Source organism: Clinocottus analis, unplaced genomic scaffold (assembly GCF_023055335.1).
Source record: "Clinocottus analis isolate CAN_PGR_092001 unplaced genomic scaffold, fCliAna1.0.p SCAF_17, whole genome shotgun sequence".
Classification (NCBI taxonomy): domain Eukaryota; kingdom Metazoa; phylum Chordata; class Actinopteri; order Perciformes; family Cottidae; genus Clinocottus; species Clinocottus analis.
This window is the reverse complement of record NW_027175898.1, coordinates 8,037,718-8,053,378: the sequence shown is the minus strand read 5'-3', so window position 1 is coordinate 8,053,378 and position 15,661 is coordinate 8,037,718. Positions and strand designations below refer to the sequence as shown.

Here is a 15,661-nt window from a genome sequence, read left to right as displayed (position 1 = left end):
ACCTCAATAATTATGGGTAATGCTAAATTACACTTTATTGTCTAATCTGGAAAAAGAGGTATTCCCACACCAGACATCCACAGCGCAGATTCAGAGTACAGAAGTCAGATAACACTTTGGCAAAGTGATTCTGTCCATCCGTATGTTTGTGTTTCATTCATGCTGCTTCTGGGGAGCCTAACGTTATTAATCTATAATGTTTTTGTTGTGTGTCCTTGTGAGTGTCTAAAAAAAGATTGGAGGAGTACAAGAAGAAGGAATAATTGATTTTCCTTTGATCACATATTAATACAACTCCACAAATGCGGTGGCCTCCTGAGCACCCATAAAATGCTTACAAGTCTGATCAGGCCCTCTCCTCCCCTGGGCTTCCTCCCTTCACCATGGCAACAGCGGGCCACGTAGACCATGCACCAAGTCAGCAGTAGAAACACACTTATGCACGGATACACATGCACACGGGTTGATAATGATCTCCTTCACATCTACCTCGTGCGTGTCTGCAGAAAGGTTCACTGTGTTTTAGGAGTCAATCTCTGAAGTTTCACTTGAATAATTAATGCTCAAGTTGCTGACCGAGAGGCTGCAGGTGCATGCTGCAAATAGTTTTTCATGTACTTGTATCTTTATGTTCCTGCAACTAATATTGCTGCTGGTACAAACATAATAAAAGGAGATGGGAATACTGATACATTTTAACAGTAGGTTTATATTTACAAAACATAAAAGGTGCCACAGAATATTACTGTCAACTCCTATTTAGCTTCACATTCATGTAATATGAAATCCTCTTTTAGATCCGGATTGCTAATCTGAAGAGCTTAATGAAGACTGAGCAAAGTAGACAGGTATTGTTTCAGTGTCCTGAATAGAATATTTGGTCAATTTAATGTGCAGCTCTGGCCGCAGAGCGCATAATTACCATGAAACAACAAGCAGAGCTCGAGGAGCAAAGCAAACAAGACGTCTTCCAGGTGTCACTTCTTTTTTACGCGCCTCTCGTTATAGCACCAAAACAAATCTATTAACCAGGTCAACTGAGGCAGAATACATTTGTTTGTTATTAGCTTGTTAGTTTCATGTCAACCACTTTCAATAAACTAACCTGCATAAAGGTTTACAATAAAGTGTGTGTTAAAGAGTCTATGGTATAGGTGTAATATTTTAGCCAAACCCTTCATAATCGTGCTCTAAAAGGACACATTTGCTACAAGATTTCATGGAATCCAAAAACACAAAAGAGTAAAATGAAAAGTGAGTATTACATTTGGTAGAAGAAGGGTCTAACAATTCACTTTACACCCCACACTATGATCCATATAGAGCTTTTCCAAGCCACAGCTTAGCCCTCGACGTCCCTCCCACCTGAGCTCCAGACACAGCGAATGGAAATAACACCCATGGGTGTCCTTGATGTCACATCAGGCGTTGAAGTTTAATGACTGGTATTCTGGTGAAATATGATAAGTGCTCTGCCTGTTGCTCCCCGTTAATAGCCACTCCAGAATGAGGCTCTAACTTAGTCACTCAGCGGGGGGGTTAAGACGGTCTGTAGTTGGTCAACAAGCAAAGTGCTTAACTGAGCTGCTAAATAAAGATGCTGATAATTTGGCACTTCTCAAAACAATGTTGACAGAGTGACTTAAATGCTGATACGTAGCTGTTGTTAACATAACTGTATTGCTCACTAATCCCATGTATTGTGTCCACTTAAAGTATTACATGTATTTAGATGATATTTCCCTGTTATATATTTTAGTTTCTTCCTCTCGCTTAGAGGCTTTCCTGCTGTGGTTTAGAGTTTAAATTCCTGTGGCTGGCAACATGTTGAGCAAATAACATTATAAAGAGTTTGTTGGCCGGGGCAAAGTCACAGTTCTTCACATGAGGCCTGCTCTGGTCTAGTCAGTAAACACAGTGTCTCTTCCAGCTCTTGCTTCTGGGACTATTTTATATTAAACAATTATCATTTTAATGTTTACAGATGGAAATGTTCCTCATAATTACTGCCGAGTGGTCTCTCACTAATTCTACAAAGACAGAGGAGGTACACACACGTTTCAATCCGATCTGAATCTTTTTCTTCTCTCTTCATGTCTTTTAGGTCCAGTTGTCCAACGCCAAAATGGGCCCTCCTCAGAGGAAAACGAGGCACAGAGAAGGTACAATTTCTATCTGCTGTATACATGAGCGGACATGAAGCTGTTTTTGCACAGAGAAGCAATTAATACTCATGAGTAAATGAAAGAAAGCGTCTTTGTCCACTTTGCTGCTGCTATCTGCTGCTTCTTATAAGTCTGTGGAACTATAATCCCTAACAAACCTCTTCAGATCTTAATTTAGGGACAGCGACTACACACAACTACACACAAGGCTTAGTTTATTGAAACAGACCGATCAGAAAAAAAGCTTGAAGAGCAGTGACATGCTTCCACTTCATAGGATGATGGAGCAACATCAGATGCAGGCGCACAAGGAGAGGGAGCGACGGACATCAGGATCAGGTGAGGCTAAAGCAAACACCCACACCCAGCTATACAAACACACACACTCATACAACCTGCTCTGGGGATCGAAAGGAATTGAGGGCTGCATATGATATTCTCCTAGCTACACAGGTTTTTATGCACACTTCAGCCGTCAGTAAACCACCTCGCTAAGGAGCAAATGATATTTGCTCTGCTTTGTGTTTTTTTGTGTGTGTTTTTTATGAGGTAAGTTATCAGTGTTTGCTCAGGCAGACCGTGGTTACTTTAAATAGGTGATTTTATCATTACTAAATACCATTGATTCCAGACCCTGACACAATAGGATCCTAGAGGTAAACAGTCTTTCCCAGTGTGGTTTGTGTTGGTGTTTCCCGCCTTATAGTTTCAATCACTGCTCCCCAGTCTGTATGCCCTTATGCTTTTTTATCCATGCGCACATATAAATGTTCAAGTCTGCCTCTTAAATATACATTCAGACTTCAACATCCTCCTCTGTCCCTGCTGTCAGTGGCGATATCAGTTACCCCCTGTCCCTGCAACATGCTCTACTGCCATCTCTTTCTTCCAGCTACTGTTGGGGGGGAGTGCCATATGCTTTCTGATCATGGCTCAGTCATGTTGCATTCTGCTGCTTGTTCTTTTATATATTATTTTATTATAGATATTTTGATTCTTTCTTATTTGCTATTGGCTTCTGTTTTTTGGATTGCTCCTGATTTTCTCATCTTTACTTGCTTGGTTGCTCAGTTGTTTGCTTTTCATTCTTCTCACGTTTTTCTCTTTTCTGTTTTCCTTTGTTTGTTGCCCTCCTTCGTCCTCCTCTTCGTCTGCATCTCCTCTTCCTGTCTCTCCTCTCTCTGTCTTTCTCTCTCTGCCCGTCACAGTCGTTTCCACTCTCCAATATAAAGTGTCCACTCCTCCCACCCACCCAAACACCCCTCCTGAGTACAGACAGTACAGAGCTAGCACACTGCCACCCTCCTACGTCCGTGTGGCCTCCTCCTCTCCTCCCTCCATCGCTTCCTCCTCTCCCTCTCAGGAGAAAGAGGTGGGGGCTGCTCGGGAGAGAGCCCAGCTCTCCTCCCAGCTCTCCACCTCACTCGCCTCAGCCTTTTCCCCAGTCCAGGCAGGGGTGTCCACCCTGGGCCGACAGGTCCGTCAGATACCCCTGTCTCCTCCCACAGCAGCCCGCCACCTACACCTTCAACAACAACTGCAGCAACAAGACATCTCGCTCCCCCCAAAACACGGCACTTGGTCCGCCTCCCATTTGCAGCAAATGTACGCCCAAATGGCCCCTTCCGCTTCCCCTCCAGTTATGATGGCCATGCCTGTGAAGCAGGGTTTGCCCCAGCAACCCCAACAACCCCAACAGCCCCAACAGCCCGCACTCCCTTTGGCTCACCCCCTCCCACCTCTGAGCACTAGAATGAAGCCCCCACCACTTGACCCGAACGTTGTGACGGGCCATCACCAGTACCCCCAACACCAGCACCAGCCTCAGCCCCACCCTCACTCCAACGGCCAGCCAGACGGCCCCTACTCTCCTCATTCTCAGCATCTGCCACTCACCCCGCAGTACTGCGAGGCTGTCCCCCTGCCTCCCCTGATAGGTCAGACAGCCCCAGGCCCCGCCCCCGTCCACCCGCCCCAATACCCATCCACCTTCCACCCTCAGCAGCAACTGCATCCGCAACAACAACAACAGCAGCAGGTGTACCACCAGCAGGCCCAGCCCCCCACCAACACTTCCTCCTCCTCCTCCTCCTCCTCGCCCCCCTCTTACACTGCCATGTCTGACGGGGGCTCGCCCAAGAAGACCCCCTCCCCAGTCCCCCAGCAGACCCCCATGTTCAGCAGCAGTAAGTATGAGGAGGAGAGAGGAGGAGGTAGTCTCTCAGCAGTGGGATGATACTTGTGTGTGTGTCTGAGTGTGTGTGTGTGTGTGTGTGTGTGTGTGTGTGTGTGTGTGTGTGTGTGTGTGTGTGTGTGTGTGTCTGTGTGTCTGTGTGTGTGTGTGTGTCTGTGAGGTGGGTCACGTGTCAGGGAGTTTATTTTCAGATGCATCTCAACAACAAAGCCTCATGACAGCATAAAAAACACACATGTATCATATGCACGCAATACAACAATAGTCCACCTCCGCTCAGGGTTTTTCCCCGCTATGTTCTCTGATAAGATCTATTCGGACTGGGACGGCAGATCAAACTATATGTATTACAGCGTATTACATTCTGTGTTTGATCTGTCCGTCACACCTTATTTCATTGACAAAGTACCATTATTGTCACATCGTTACGCGGTTTCAGGCAGTGACTGTTCTGAAAGCTCTTCTTATCATCGCATCCAAGGATTTGTTTTGATTGTTTTATTTGGCTACTGCTGCCACTTTCACAAGCGATGTTGCAGGCATCGTAAAGGACGTTGTAAAAGAATAGTGTGCAGGCTCAAGATGTTCAGATATTTGTGGTTCCCACTTGCACTTACTAAATAACCATGAGACAATAATGTAACTTTCATAACGCACTAAAATTCAATTCAATTCAATCATAGGCTGCCCATAAAGTTAAAAATATATTTTAAAAAGGTTATTTAACTGTATATAATCAGCTAATTTAGCAAACAACCAATATTACACTCTCCATGAATTTCTCTAATTCCATCATTTCCATTTTTTGCTCAAATGAGGCCCAGTGGCCATCTGTCTTGTAAGCAGTTGTTAGCTGTTAGTTATATATGTAACTAACAGCTCTATATATATATATATATATATATATATATATATATATATATATATATATATATATATATATATATATATATATATACACACATATCATTCCACAGACGGTCTTCTTACAACCTTCCAAGGGGTAAAAAAGGTCAACCGACCCATATAGCCATTAACTGATATTGAATTGTGCCCCTCCCAGGCCCCCCTGTCTCTGCAGGTCACCCATCTATGCTTTCTGTGGCGCCTCCTCCAGCAACAGTTCCAGCACCCATGGCTGGTCCTCCAGCCCCTCCACCACCACCGGGTCCACCGCCCCCAATGGCGGTGCCCCCACCCATGCCCCCTCCATTACCCACTGGTGGAGGGCCTCCAGGGGGTCCGCCCGGTGCCCTGCAACCCTCAGGTCTGGCTGCTGCACTGGCTGGAGCCAAACTACGTAAAGTGCAAAGGGTGAGCCTCCATGGCTAAAGCTAGCTCAGGAGACACAGTTCCAGTCCTTCTCTTTTTTTGTTATCACTAATTAATTGTTGAAGCCATCGTACTTGTAAGGTAGGGATGATGAAGGAGACAAAGAGCACATTCATCCCCACAGCAATAAAAATGCAACCCATTTTGTAACGTGTTCTTCAGGATGAGAGCAGTCCGCCCGGGTCTAGTGGCAAAAGTGACTCAAACCGGTCTAGTGGTGGCAGTGGAGGTGGTGGGGAGGGACTAATGCAGGAGATGAATGCCTTACTTGCTCGCAGGTAAAACAGTTACAAAAACACACCGCACACACACGCACACACACACACACACACACACACACACACACGCACACACCCGTCACCTTTGCCTTTAGTGATCATGAGCGAGAGATAAATATGTGAAAATACCTGTTCTCTCAGTCGTATGGAACTACCTTTTCTCACTGTGTTCTTCCTGGTTCTACTTTACTTGCAGTAAATGTTTATCTCAACGAGAAATGAGCTTTTTTACTGTTTTTTTATTGATGTCTCAATATTTCTGTACTAGTCACTGAATTGTTTGTACGTTTATCTCACTTGTCCCCCTCACAGAAGGAAAGCTTCAGAGAAACCTGATGAAGTAAGTCTTTTACCAGAAATAGTTCAACATTGTGGCAAATTGTTCATGTTAGTGTGAGATGAGAAGGTTGATAGCACATGTCTGTTAAATATGACGCTGGAGCCAGCAACAGCTAGCCTGACTCCTGAGGTAACCAAACCTCCCAGCCTCTAAAGCGCACTATTGTTGGAGTTGTAGGTCATGTGCCGCACAATTTATTTACCGCGCACAGAAATAGTCCAGCAAATTAATTTAGTGTTATTGGGAAACTTACAGTGAAGCTTATCAACAATTGTGTCATGATAACTAATTTCTCTCCCCGTGCAGGACGACTCTGGTGGTCGAGGTCCGGGTCAGCAGAACTCAACAGGTACTGAACCAACATCTTCCCTGATTATTGTCGGTGTTAGGAAGGTTATTTTTGAAATGTAATATTTTACAGATTACTGGTTAGATTACTGGTAATGGAAGTATTTTCTATTCATGTAATTTGTTGCATTTGATAACTTTTTAATTATTTGTCTCACAAATATTTAAACTGAGTAATAACACTGATAAGTAGTAAAAGCATTAACTTAAACAAGGCAGTGTAAACATTACTCACCACTGATTACTGTCAAACTTTTATTAAAAGATTGGCGATATAAATATATTCAGATGTAATCCCTTCGTAATCACTAACATTTTCATTAGTAGCAGTAATTTAATTACATATTTATTCTAACTGATTAAAATTACATTAATTTTGTAATTAAATTACCAAACTCTGTTACAACTAGTTATTACTCAACACTGATTATTGCACAGCAAAGATACATTCGTCCGGTAAAACGAGAGATCTTCTGCTCTGCATTACAGCTTACTGTTTCAGAGTTGTGTGTTATAATGTTATTTATTCTTTTCTCTTTTCCAGATGCTCTGAAGAAGCCATGGGAACGGTCCAACTCGACAGACAAGTCCTCGCTGGTGTCCAGGTCTGTAGATAAGAGGAGTAAAGGGACTGAGTATGAATATGAAATAGAAAATCTCTAGAATTAACCACTGGGGTTTCAACATGAATATCATCCTTTGTATTTTAGGCACTAGTGAGTGGTAACAAAAGTGAAATATTGATTTTAGAAGAAACTAAACTGTGGTTACGTTAAAATACTTTTAACAGCCTTGAATATGTGGGCGAGTGTGTCATGCTCACCTGCAGATGTTTGTGTGTTGCAGAGTGAGACCCATCGGCAGCACGAGTGAATCAGACACAGAATTTGACAGAATGAAACAGGTTGGCATCACTGACATGTGTTTAAATGAAAGTAATCACACACGGGTTTGTTCTTTTTCACATGAAGTGTTGTATAACCCTCTGTTGTTGAACTCACAAGAAGGTCGTGTTTTGCAGGAAATTTTGGATGAAGTTGTACGTGAGTTGCATAAAGTGAAAGATGAAATCATAAATGGTAAGCAAGTCATTGCGTGTGTAGTTCATTGTTGTATCCAGAAGCACAATGCATGTTTAATCGTTAATCTTTTCTCGCTCAGTTTTTACGACTCACTGGCTTTTTTACGACTCTAAAATACTACTGCAGTGGTTTGAGTAATAACAAGCTCGTCAAAACCAGGAATTATTCATTACAATTTACATTTGTTCAACCATTCGCCAACACTTGCACTCATACTTGGCCAACATAATTGGCCAAGTATGAGTGCAAAGTTGTTGCTGCTGAATATTTTCATTCTCTATGACGTGTTTTTTGTTGCAGCCATCAGACAAGAAATCGGCAGAATCGGTACATCCTAATCTCATCTGAGCAACAGTAGGAGAGCAAGAGGAGGACGGACATGCAGATGCACAGACACGAGGACCAGGGGAATGTTCTCTCAATGTTTCTGTGACCTCACGATGCCACGATGCAAGTTGCAGAGATGTTGTGCCAACATTTGAGTCTGCTGGACAGCGAAAATGGAAGAGAGAAACAGAGAGAAGGGGTTGATGAGACAGGGGAGCAGAATGAGCTTAAAGGAAGATTAAAGGACTGACGAACTCAAACGGAGGATGAAAAATATACTAAAAGATGAATTGAGCGATGGACGGACATTCGTGCTGAGTTTGGTGTTGTGGTCCTCTCTGTGCACCGATAGACTCAGTCAGCCCAGTTGCAGCTCTTTGTTCTCTGTTCAGTCCAAGTCTTAAGAAGAAAATATTTTTGTTTTCTAAGTTTTTACTGTTTTATTATTTAAAAAACTGTGGTGATAATGATGATGCTGTTGATGACAATGAGTATTTTATTGATATTATAGAAGGAGAAAGGAATCTTGCACACCATTTATTGTCAGCCTTTTCTATATTCTATTATTATTTCTTTGTTTAGTTTATCCCTAACTATTTCATGATAACAAGCACAAAAAGGCGTAATGATGCTGCAGACTCACAACTGGCATATTTTAAAAAACAAAACAAAAAAGTCTTTTATGACCTTGTTCATACTGGTGTTGCGTATGTAATATTTTCTCTCCAGACATGTTGAAAAACATCTCAACGTTTTAACGATACTAAGCTACTTAAAATACCTTGTTCTGCAACATCCGAAGCTTAACACATCGCAAATGAGCAATTAATGTTTGGCAATTGATCAGATGACGCAAAATAACATTATACACAACTCCAGTGTGACCGATGTTCAAGTTTCTCTCGACCTGTTCAAACGTGCGAGATCATTGAAACTTGGGGATTTTTCACAAAACAGGCCGATAACTGTAAATGTGCCACCTGGTTTTACCTAGATATAAAACAATGTAGTACTACATCCTATACTTTGTGAACCTCCCAAGTATGCATGAAACTCCCATTTCTATGAATTTGTTTTTTTATTTGATTTTGAAGCGATAAGATACAAATGGTGGTACATTTATTAATGTGGTTTGTTTCCATGAAGATTCTCCTTTCTATATATGAAATGTTGAACTTGATAACGGTAGCAATGTTTAAAAAAAAAGGGAGTGAGGGTTTCGATGGCAATATGCAAATCTTACAAGATAAGAATGTGCAGAAAGTGAATAGTAGGCCGATGTGATGGTAGCTAAATGTGTCTTTGCAGGAAGGATTTGGTTGAATATTGGTTGTTGCATTCTATCCACTCTGTCCGCTCTCAACTACGTTCTAATTTAAAAAGCTGAAAGTAAATTCATTCAAACAACAATGTGTCAACAGACGTGTCAACCATCAACACATTGCTCTGCTCTGTGTGTGTTCCCTTGTGTTTTGTGTGGAAAGTTTACATGGAAAAGAAAGGAAATGTGAAATCAAAAGTCATATTCTTTACAGTAGTTTCTTCATACAAAGATATTTTACTGTTTTTATTCATGGTACAGTCATTTAAATAGAAACAACAAAGATCACACTTATCAATCACAACACTCAGATTAAGTTAAGTGGGTGGGAAACATAACAGAAACAATTTACAATACAATAGCACAGTGGTAAAAAAAAAAATACCAGTTTGGTAAAAAACCTTCTTAAAATTCATGGGTCAGACGTGTTGATTGGCTGACGGACCTGTGTTCACAAAGAGACTCACTAACGCTGATTGAAAGTGACTTGTGCAACATGAAAAGACCACTGATTCACTTCTGATAGTTTAAAACAACAACAACAAAACACTAAACAATTTTAGACCTCAACTGGAATTTTCTAAATAACTACTTTTTGGGGATTACAAAGGTTCCTGATACGATGAAGCTGTGAACATGCAGAACGGGGCTTCACTGAGGAAAAGGCTCTTCTTACTAAAAAGGTAAGTTCCAATGCTTATTTTTGCCCTCAGCACTGCTTTAGGAGATATTTGAAATTGTAAAAAGTAATCTGAGAGGCTTTGAGAGCCTCGAGTCTCACGTTCATAAATTTAGTCGACGCAACGTGCGTCGGCAGGAAACAAAAGAGTTGGTGCCTTTTCTGTTAAACCACACGAGAACCGGCATGACCTTTTCCTACAGACATTAAGATTTTATTTGTGTTGAAATATTAGTTTTTCATCATTATTTTTGCCTCTCTCGGTGCCTTCTGGATACAAGGAAAAATCAATACAGTCTCACAACAACAGGACATCTGCTTATAGCAGGAATACATGAATAAATAGTGAGGTGAGGAAACCAACTAGCTGTATGTTACTCTTCTCATTGGCATGCGTTCTGAACACATGCAACTGAAATGTGCCCATTCGTCTGCCTTTTAGTATCTCAAGTAGGACTTATTTAAAATGTTAGACAGTTTACTAATAGTGACAACCACACACTACAAAGAGGGAATATAATGGAAATATTGGAATAATGATATTTCATAGGGGTCCATTCATATTTAACCACTGAAATTCACATTTCTGTTCAACGGGAAATATAATCAGTCACAGATCTATTCCTGTTTGCTTAGCTTGTACTCCCGTTTGATTCTGGCATATGGTCCAATGCTGTCGTCGAATACAAAGTCCCACAATACCCGAATCCAGGAAGTGTGTTGAGGCAGGGAGTTGTAATACTCTGCTGCAATTTGCTTTACCTGCCAAAGAAAGGAAAAGAACTGAGAATTAGAGCTTGTGAAAAAGAAGTGTTACTTGTTCATCAACGATATGTGAAATATAGACATGGCATCTAAATTACAGTTGTAAATGCATGCGAGAAACACCTTAGGGTATATTTTAAATTTGATTTCACGATGACAATTAGATACAGATACAAAGACTGACGAAAGCAAATATTTCACTGCTTTGTCCAACAGGAGAACATGGCACAGTTTCTCTCCTAAAGGACTTTGTCAAACCATCAGACTCAGTTTGGACCGCAGTGACCAGTTGACATAGCATGATACTAATGCACTGCGATTTAAGCAAAGATTATTATTATTTTTTTCATCCTGAAAATGTATCACTTCATAAACAGGAAAACAAACGTAAGCAAAAATGTTTCATAAAATTAGCTGCTCGCCGTGTCAAAAGGCAGCCATCTGACTTTGGATCTCCTCATGCTCTCATGGTACAAGAGAAGCAGCAGTTAATCAATTACAGAGTCCGGCCTTTCATCTGATAAATGTTTGCAATTGATAGAACAAAAATGTGGTATGTAGCACTTAGGCTCTGAAAGACAGGAGGGGCCCGTCTTATCTGCCCACACCTTGAGGGAAAGTCCCTCAACAACATCAAAAGAAGGACTTGAGTCCAAAGTTAAAGATCAATTCATGATTCATCTCAAGAACACAGTCTCACCTGAGGTAGTTTGCTGCCAGGTATGCTCGGGAAATCATGGTGCTCCATGTGATAACCAACGTTGAAAGTGATCAGGTTCAGGGCTCCATAGTAGGAATATGTCTCGTGTCCTTTCAGGAACATGTAATGCTCAGCTATGAAATGTCCCGAGATAGGATGCAGTCCCATACACAGGATAGAACCTGCAATGAGGTAAACAATGGGCTTCAGCCCCCATAGATAGTAGATCATGATGTCTGCTATGAGCTGAACTGCAGCATTTAGGATCTCCAACTGACCCACTGGTTTAGGATTGACTACCAACGGGCGAATGGCGTAGAATAAGGGCTGGAGAAAGAGCCAGAGGACCTTCCTGGCCGGGGTGCAGAAGAACCATCCCTCAATGTCTGTGGGGATGTCCACATCCAGCTGGTCCCCACCAAGATACCGATGGTGGTCGATGTGGTATTTCTTAAAGGAGGCAGAGTAAGGCAACCCTATGGGCAGGTTGGCCCACATGGCAAACCAGCGGTTCCACTTCGCCAGCTTGTTGCCAAAGGCCACGTTGTGAGAGATGTCGTGGATCGCCAGAGTCAGGGAGTGGTTGATGCAGCCTCCGAAGGCATAAGCCCAGAAGAAGATCCACTTCCAGGAGAGGTCATGGACCAGGTAGCAGGCCAGGAGCTGGGTCAGGACCATGCCAGACACTACCCACTTCAGCTGGGGATCCGGACCCATCAGAGACTTGATCTCTGGATATTTGGCTTGGGAGAGAAGCAGACGGAAAAATTCAATTAAATTCACAGAAACGGAAGGTAGGTTGTTGAAAAGTGTGTGTTTGTGTGTGTGTATATATATATATATATATATATATATATATATATATATATATATATTTACTCTTTTTGTAATCGTATACGTTTTATCTCAACTTATCACTGTCAAAACACAGTCAAGCATGTTGTATAATACTGGCTCTTCTCCTACGAAGGACCTGCTGACAAAAGTAATTTTAATTGGTAGAGGTGGCGTTTGGCTGGGGGAAATAAAACTGAGTGAAATAAAAAGGGAGTCGTTCAGAAACAGCCACCATTAACGAAAAGAGCTAGATTTAATTCATATTACATTGACAACATATAAAAATTGCAGAAGGAAACGCAGGTTCTGATTTGTTACACTGGTCACACCTTACAGACAGAATTCAGGATCACCGGGGTGAAGGAGCATATATGATCATGCATTAGCTGAAGATAGCTCCATCATGCAGTTGCCAATCTCTCCGGCTTCTTTTCTTTCAGCTCATTTATATAATGAGATGCAAATTGGGCTCAACCTGGTAACCACAGGGTTTCACTGCATGTAGGTCTCCCTTTAATGACCAAACCCTTCTTATTTTGTGAATGTTGAGTCAAAAGGAATTTCCAACACCTGCAGTGTGTTATTTTCTTATACTATTCATGGCCATGTTTAAGGGTTATCCATCTTCAAGTTATGATATTCTAGCCCACTCACTGGGCAAACAGTGAAATCAATGACAAGACATAATAAAAGACACTGTTTGAACTCCTTGAAGCAGTACAGTCATTATGGGATTTTATCTTCACCAAGTTACAGAGAGACATGTTAATTTATGGCCACATACCTAGACATCAATTAATAAGCTTCAACTAAAACTTTATTTCAGTTTAAACTTTTCAGAGCCACTGCTGAAAATGATCATCAGCGTCTCAATCCTTTATGATCTGTTTGACCAGTACTTTAATGGTAGTCGTTAGTAAAATAAAGTGTATGACATGCCAGTGGAGCCACAATAGGCTGCAGACATGCCAAACATCTATATGTTTACAACATAAACTTGCTTGTGTTACGGGAATTTACCTCTTGAGTCACTGGGGCAGAGGCAGAAGAGTTGAGAATTGTAATTTAAGCTTTCTAATGAACAGACAATAAGGTCTCTGAAACACAAGTCTTAAAGAGCGATTTTTTTTTTTTGCTTGTAAGTGGAGAGCAGTTTACAGTGACAGTGGAAAGGGACTCACACAGACTTGTGTCCGTTCTTAAAAGTTTTTTCCTGTCCATTTCTGTCTATTTTACAAAGAAACAAAAGAAAACATGAAAAAGAGCCACACCAAAGCATACTTATTTTTCATCATCCAACCAAGTCTTATGTTCTTTTTCAAACTATCAATTAATTTTATCAGCAGGTGCAAACTTATCTATCCACCCATGTCCCGAATTCAGCTATGAAGAGAAAACAGCAATATTTCAAGATAATTGACAGGGAGCTTGGTTTGTGCTTCCACTGAGTCTCTCCAACCTTAAACTTATGGCAGGATATATGTTACCATTACACTTGTCAATCAAAATAACCTACATGCTCATGTAAAAGGAAGTGTGGTTCAATGACCCTAAACACTCACATACCACTGATGCTCCCATCAGGACAAGGCAAAGGATAATTAAAAGAAGAAGAAAAAAACACTTTAATAATTCAAAGCCTGATGGTGTCAAACAACCCATCATCACCTTCTATGGTTGACCTTCTGGATTAGCTTCTTTCACACTAGAGCAACTACGTGACTGCTGGAAAAAGCCAGGATCAAATGTACGTCAACAGGTTTAGCTCTTGTTCATCTAAACTGTTTCAATCAAATTACATAATAGATTACAAAAGCTGACTTGTGTTGATACAGATTTGATATATTTTAAAAACCAAGAAAATACGGAGGATCATAGCCTATATATAATAATAATAATAATAATAATAATAATAATAATAATAATAATAATAATACACAGTTTGGACAAATATTATCCTGCATGAATCATTTATTGATAACATTCATGGGTCAAGGCGGTTTGTTTAAGGTTAAGGTTACACTTTCACAGATCCTCCCAGATCCCCTAACTCTTACAAAACCGTTTTCCTCACTTCATGCATAGCACTGCAACTGGTATTGTCATGCAATGTGTCTTGTTACAAGCCTGAGGCATTGTCAACTGCACCTGCTATCAATATGCTGTTATTATCTTCATAGAAAATTATGACTAAGAACAGGTAATAGGGGTTAGATTATTAAGAAAAACTCTAATCTGGTATCTAATGCTAATTTTTTACAACTATTTCCCATTACTGCTAAATATTACCTCTTTATTTTGACTTTTACTTTTAAAGAAATGTCATGAAAATACTGAAAATAACAGTTTCGAAATTTGAGTTGAATTGTGAGAAAATAAATGAATGAGATAAATGTAATGATTTTAAATGAGTGCAATTTGTAATGTAAGTTATACTGCACACTGCTTTGATACCTTTGAATATTTGCATTTTTACTTGCACTTTAAAAGAATGGTGTAACTTACATCCTCATGTAAGTGAATCACTCAAATGCATGTTTGTCTTGTCAGTTTCTATGTTTTCCCTGCATCCATTGTGGGCTGCTCGTTAAGCAACAGCTAACCGGTTTAACCGGCTATGACCTTAAAAGAAATGCGAGGAAAAATTTGGGCTACGCTTAAATTTAGTATCTAAACTAACCAGGAATTCAACTCAGCAGATGTGTCAGTAGATACGACGCTTTTATTAGTTTTTAAATAAAATCTTACCCAGAATTTCTTTTCTTCTTGAAGTGTGCGGCTGGTCATTGTAGACCCATTCAAAGTCGCCTCTTCCACCTGTCTTGCCCATGACTAACCCGTCTCTGTCCGAGGCAACCGACTCTGTGGCGTTATGTGTGTCATCAAACCTGAACGGTATCGGGACACACCCACTCACGCTGGTTGCGGGCTGCAGGTGTGAGGCGTGATCACAAACTCCTCCCCCGAGCTGAGCGCCTGCTGAAATGCAGACTACGTAATCTTTTGCTCCCCAGCTGGCAAACAAGATCTTTACATTCTATCACGAGAAACAACTGCAAGGCTTATGCCTTTCGAGGGATGTTGTGTACTGGTATTGCTAAAGTAATAATATATTTTTAAAAAGACTTCATAGGACCACTCATTTGAACACATCTAAGGCTGTAAATGAAACACATAGGATAATTGTGTAATTCTCTATATATTTCCTGCAATGGAGCACAGCGTATCCAAATGTTTACTATCGTTAATCGTAAAAAGTGCACAATAAGCTGTTTGTCATCCTCGGATATGTG

At 40.9% G+C, this 15,661-nt stretch overlaps 2 protein-coding genes across 6 annotated transcripts in view; one reads left to right on the top strand and one right to left on the bottom strand.

Moving 5' to 3' along the window:
• Nucleotides 1–9,488, top strand: part of evla (Enah/Vasp-like a) — a 32,536-nt gene extending 23,048 nt beyond the window's left edge. For 4 of the 5 annotated variants that reach the window (XM_068580595.1, XM_068580594.1, XM_068580593.1 and 1 more), the window contains 11 exons: nucleotides 2,105–2,162; nucleotides 2,443–2,504; nucleotides 3,374–4,351; nucleotides 5,423–5,673; nucleotides 5,854–5,969; nucleotides 6,282–6,309; nucleotides 6,616–6,658; nucleotides 7,202–7,262; nucleotides 7,504–7,561; nucleotides 7,679–7,736; nucleotides 8,040–9,488. In XM_068580595.1, the coding sequence (XP_068436696.1) occupies nucleotides 2,105–2,162; nucleotides 2,443–2,504; nucleotides 3,374–4,351; nucleotides 5,423–5,673; nucleotides 5,854–5,969; nucleotides 6,282–6,309; nucleotides 6,616–6,658; nucleotides 7,202–7,262; nucleotides 7,504–7,561; nucleotides 7,679–7,736; nucleotides 8,040–8,077 (1,751 nt within the window). In that variant the 3' untranslated portion in view covers nucleotides 8,078–9,488. The remainder of the gene's footprint in view (nucleotides 1–2,104; nucleotides 2,163–2,442; nucleotides 2,505–3,373; nucleotides 4,352–5,422; nucleotides 5,674–5,853; nucleotides 5,970–6,281; nucleotides 6,310–6,615; nucleotides 6,659–7,201; nucleotides 7,263–7,503; nucleotides 7,562–7,678; nucleotides 7,737–8,039) is intronic. The other variant, XM_068580597.1, reaches the window with a different exon arrangement.
• Nucleotides 9,489–10,684: 1,196 nt separating this feature from the next.
• degs2 (delta(4)-desaturase, sphingolipid 2) lies at nucleotides 10,685–15,276 on the bottom strand. The gene is made up of 3 exons (XM_068580921.1): nucleotides 15,117–15,276; nucleotides 11,532–12,274; nucleotides 10,685–10,828 (listed from the first exon to the last, which is right to left on the bottom strand). Exons 1-3 carry the CDS (start codon nucleotides 15,196–15,198, stop codon nucleotides 10,685–10,687), a joined length of 969 nt encoding a protein of 322 aa, XP_068437022.1. The 5' UTR covers nucleotides 15,199–15,276.
• Nucleotides 15,277–15,661: the final 385 nt, after the last annotated feature.

What these genes read in the sequence shown, in the direction of transcription:
- degs2 (XM_068580921.1), bottom strand. Translation starts at nt 15,198, where the DNA reads ATGGGCAAGACAGGTGGAAGAGGCGACTTTGAATGGGTCTACAATGAC. An exon ending in AAGAAGAAAAGAAATTCTGG is followed by an intron (nt 12,275 to 15,116) that starts GTAAGATTTTAT and finishes TTCTCTCCCAAG; the next exon opens with CCAAATATCCAGAGATCAAG. An exon ending in CTGGCAGCAAACTACCTCAG is followed by an intron (nt 10,829 to 11,531) that starts GTGAGACTGTGT and finishes TTTCTTTGGCAG; the next exon opens with GTAAAGCAAATTGCAGCAGA.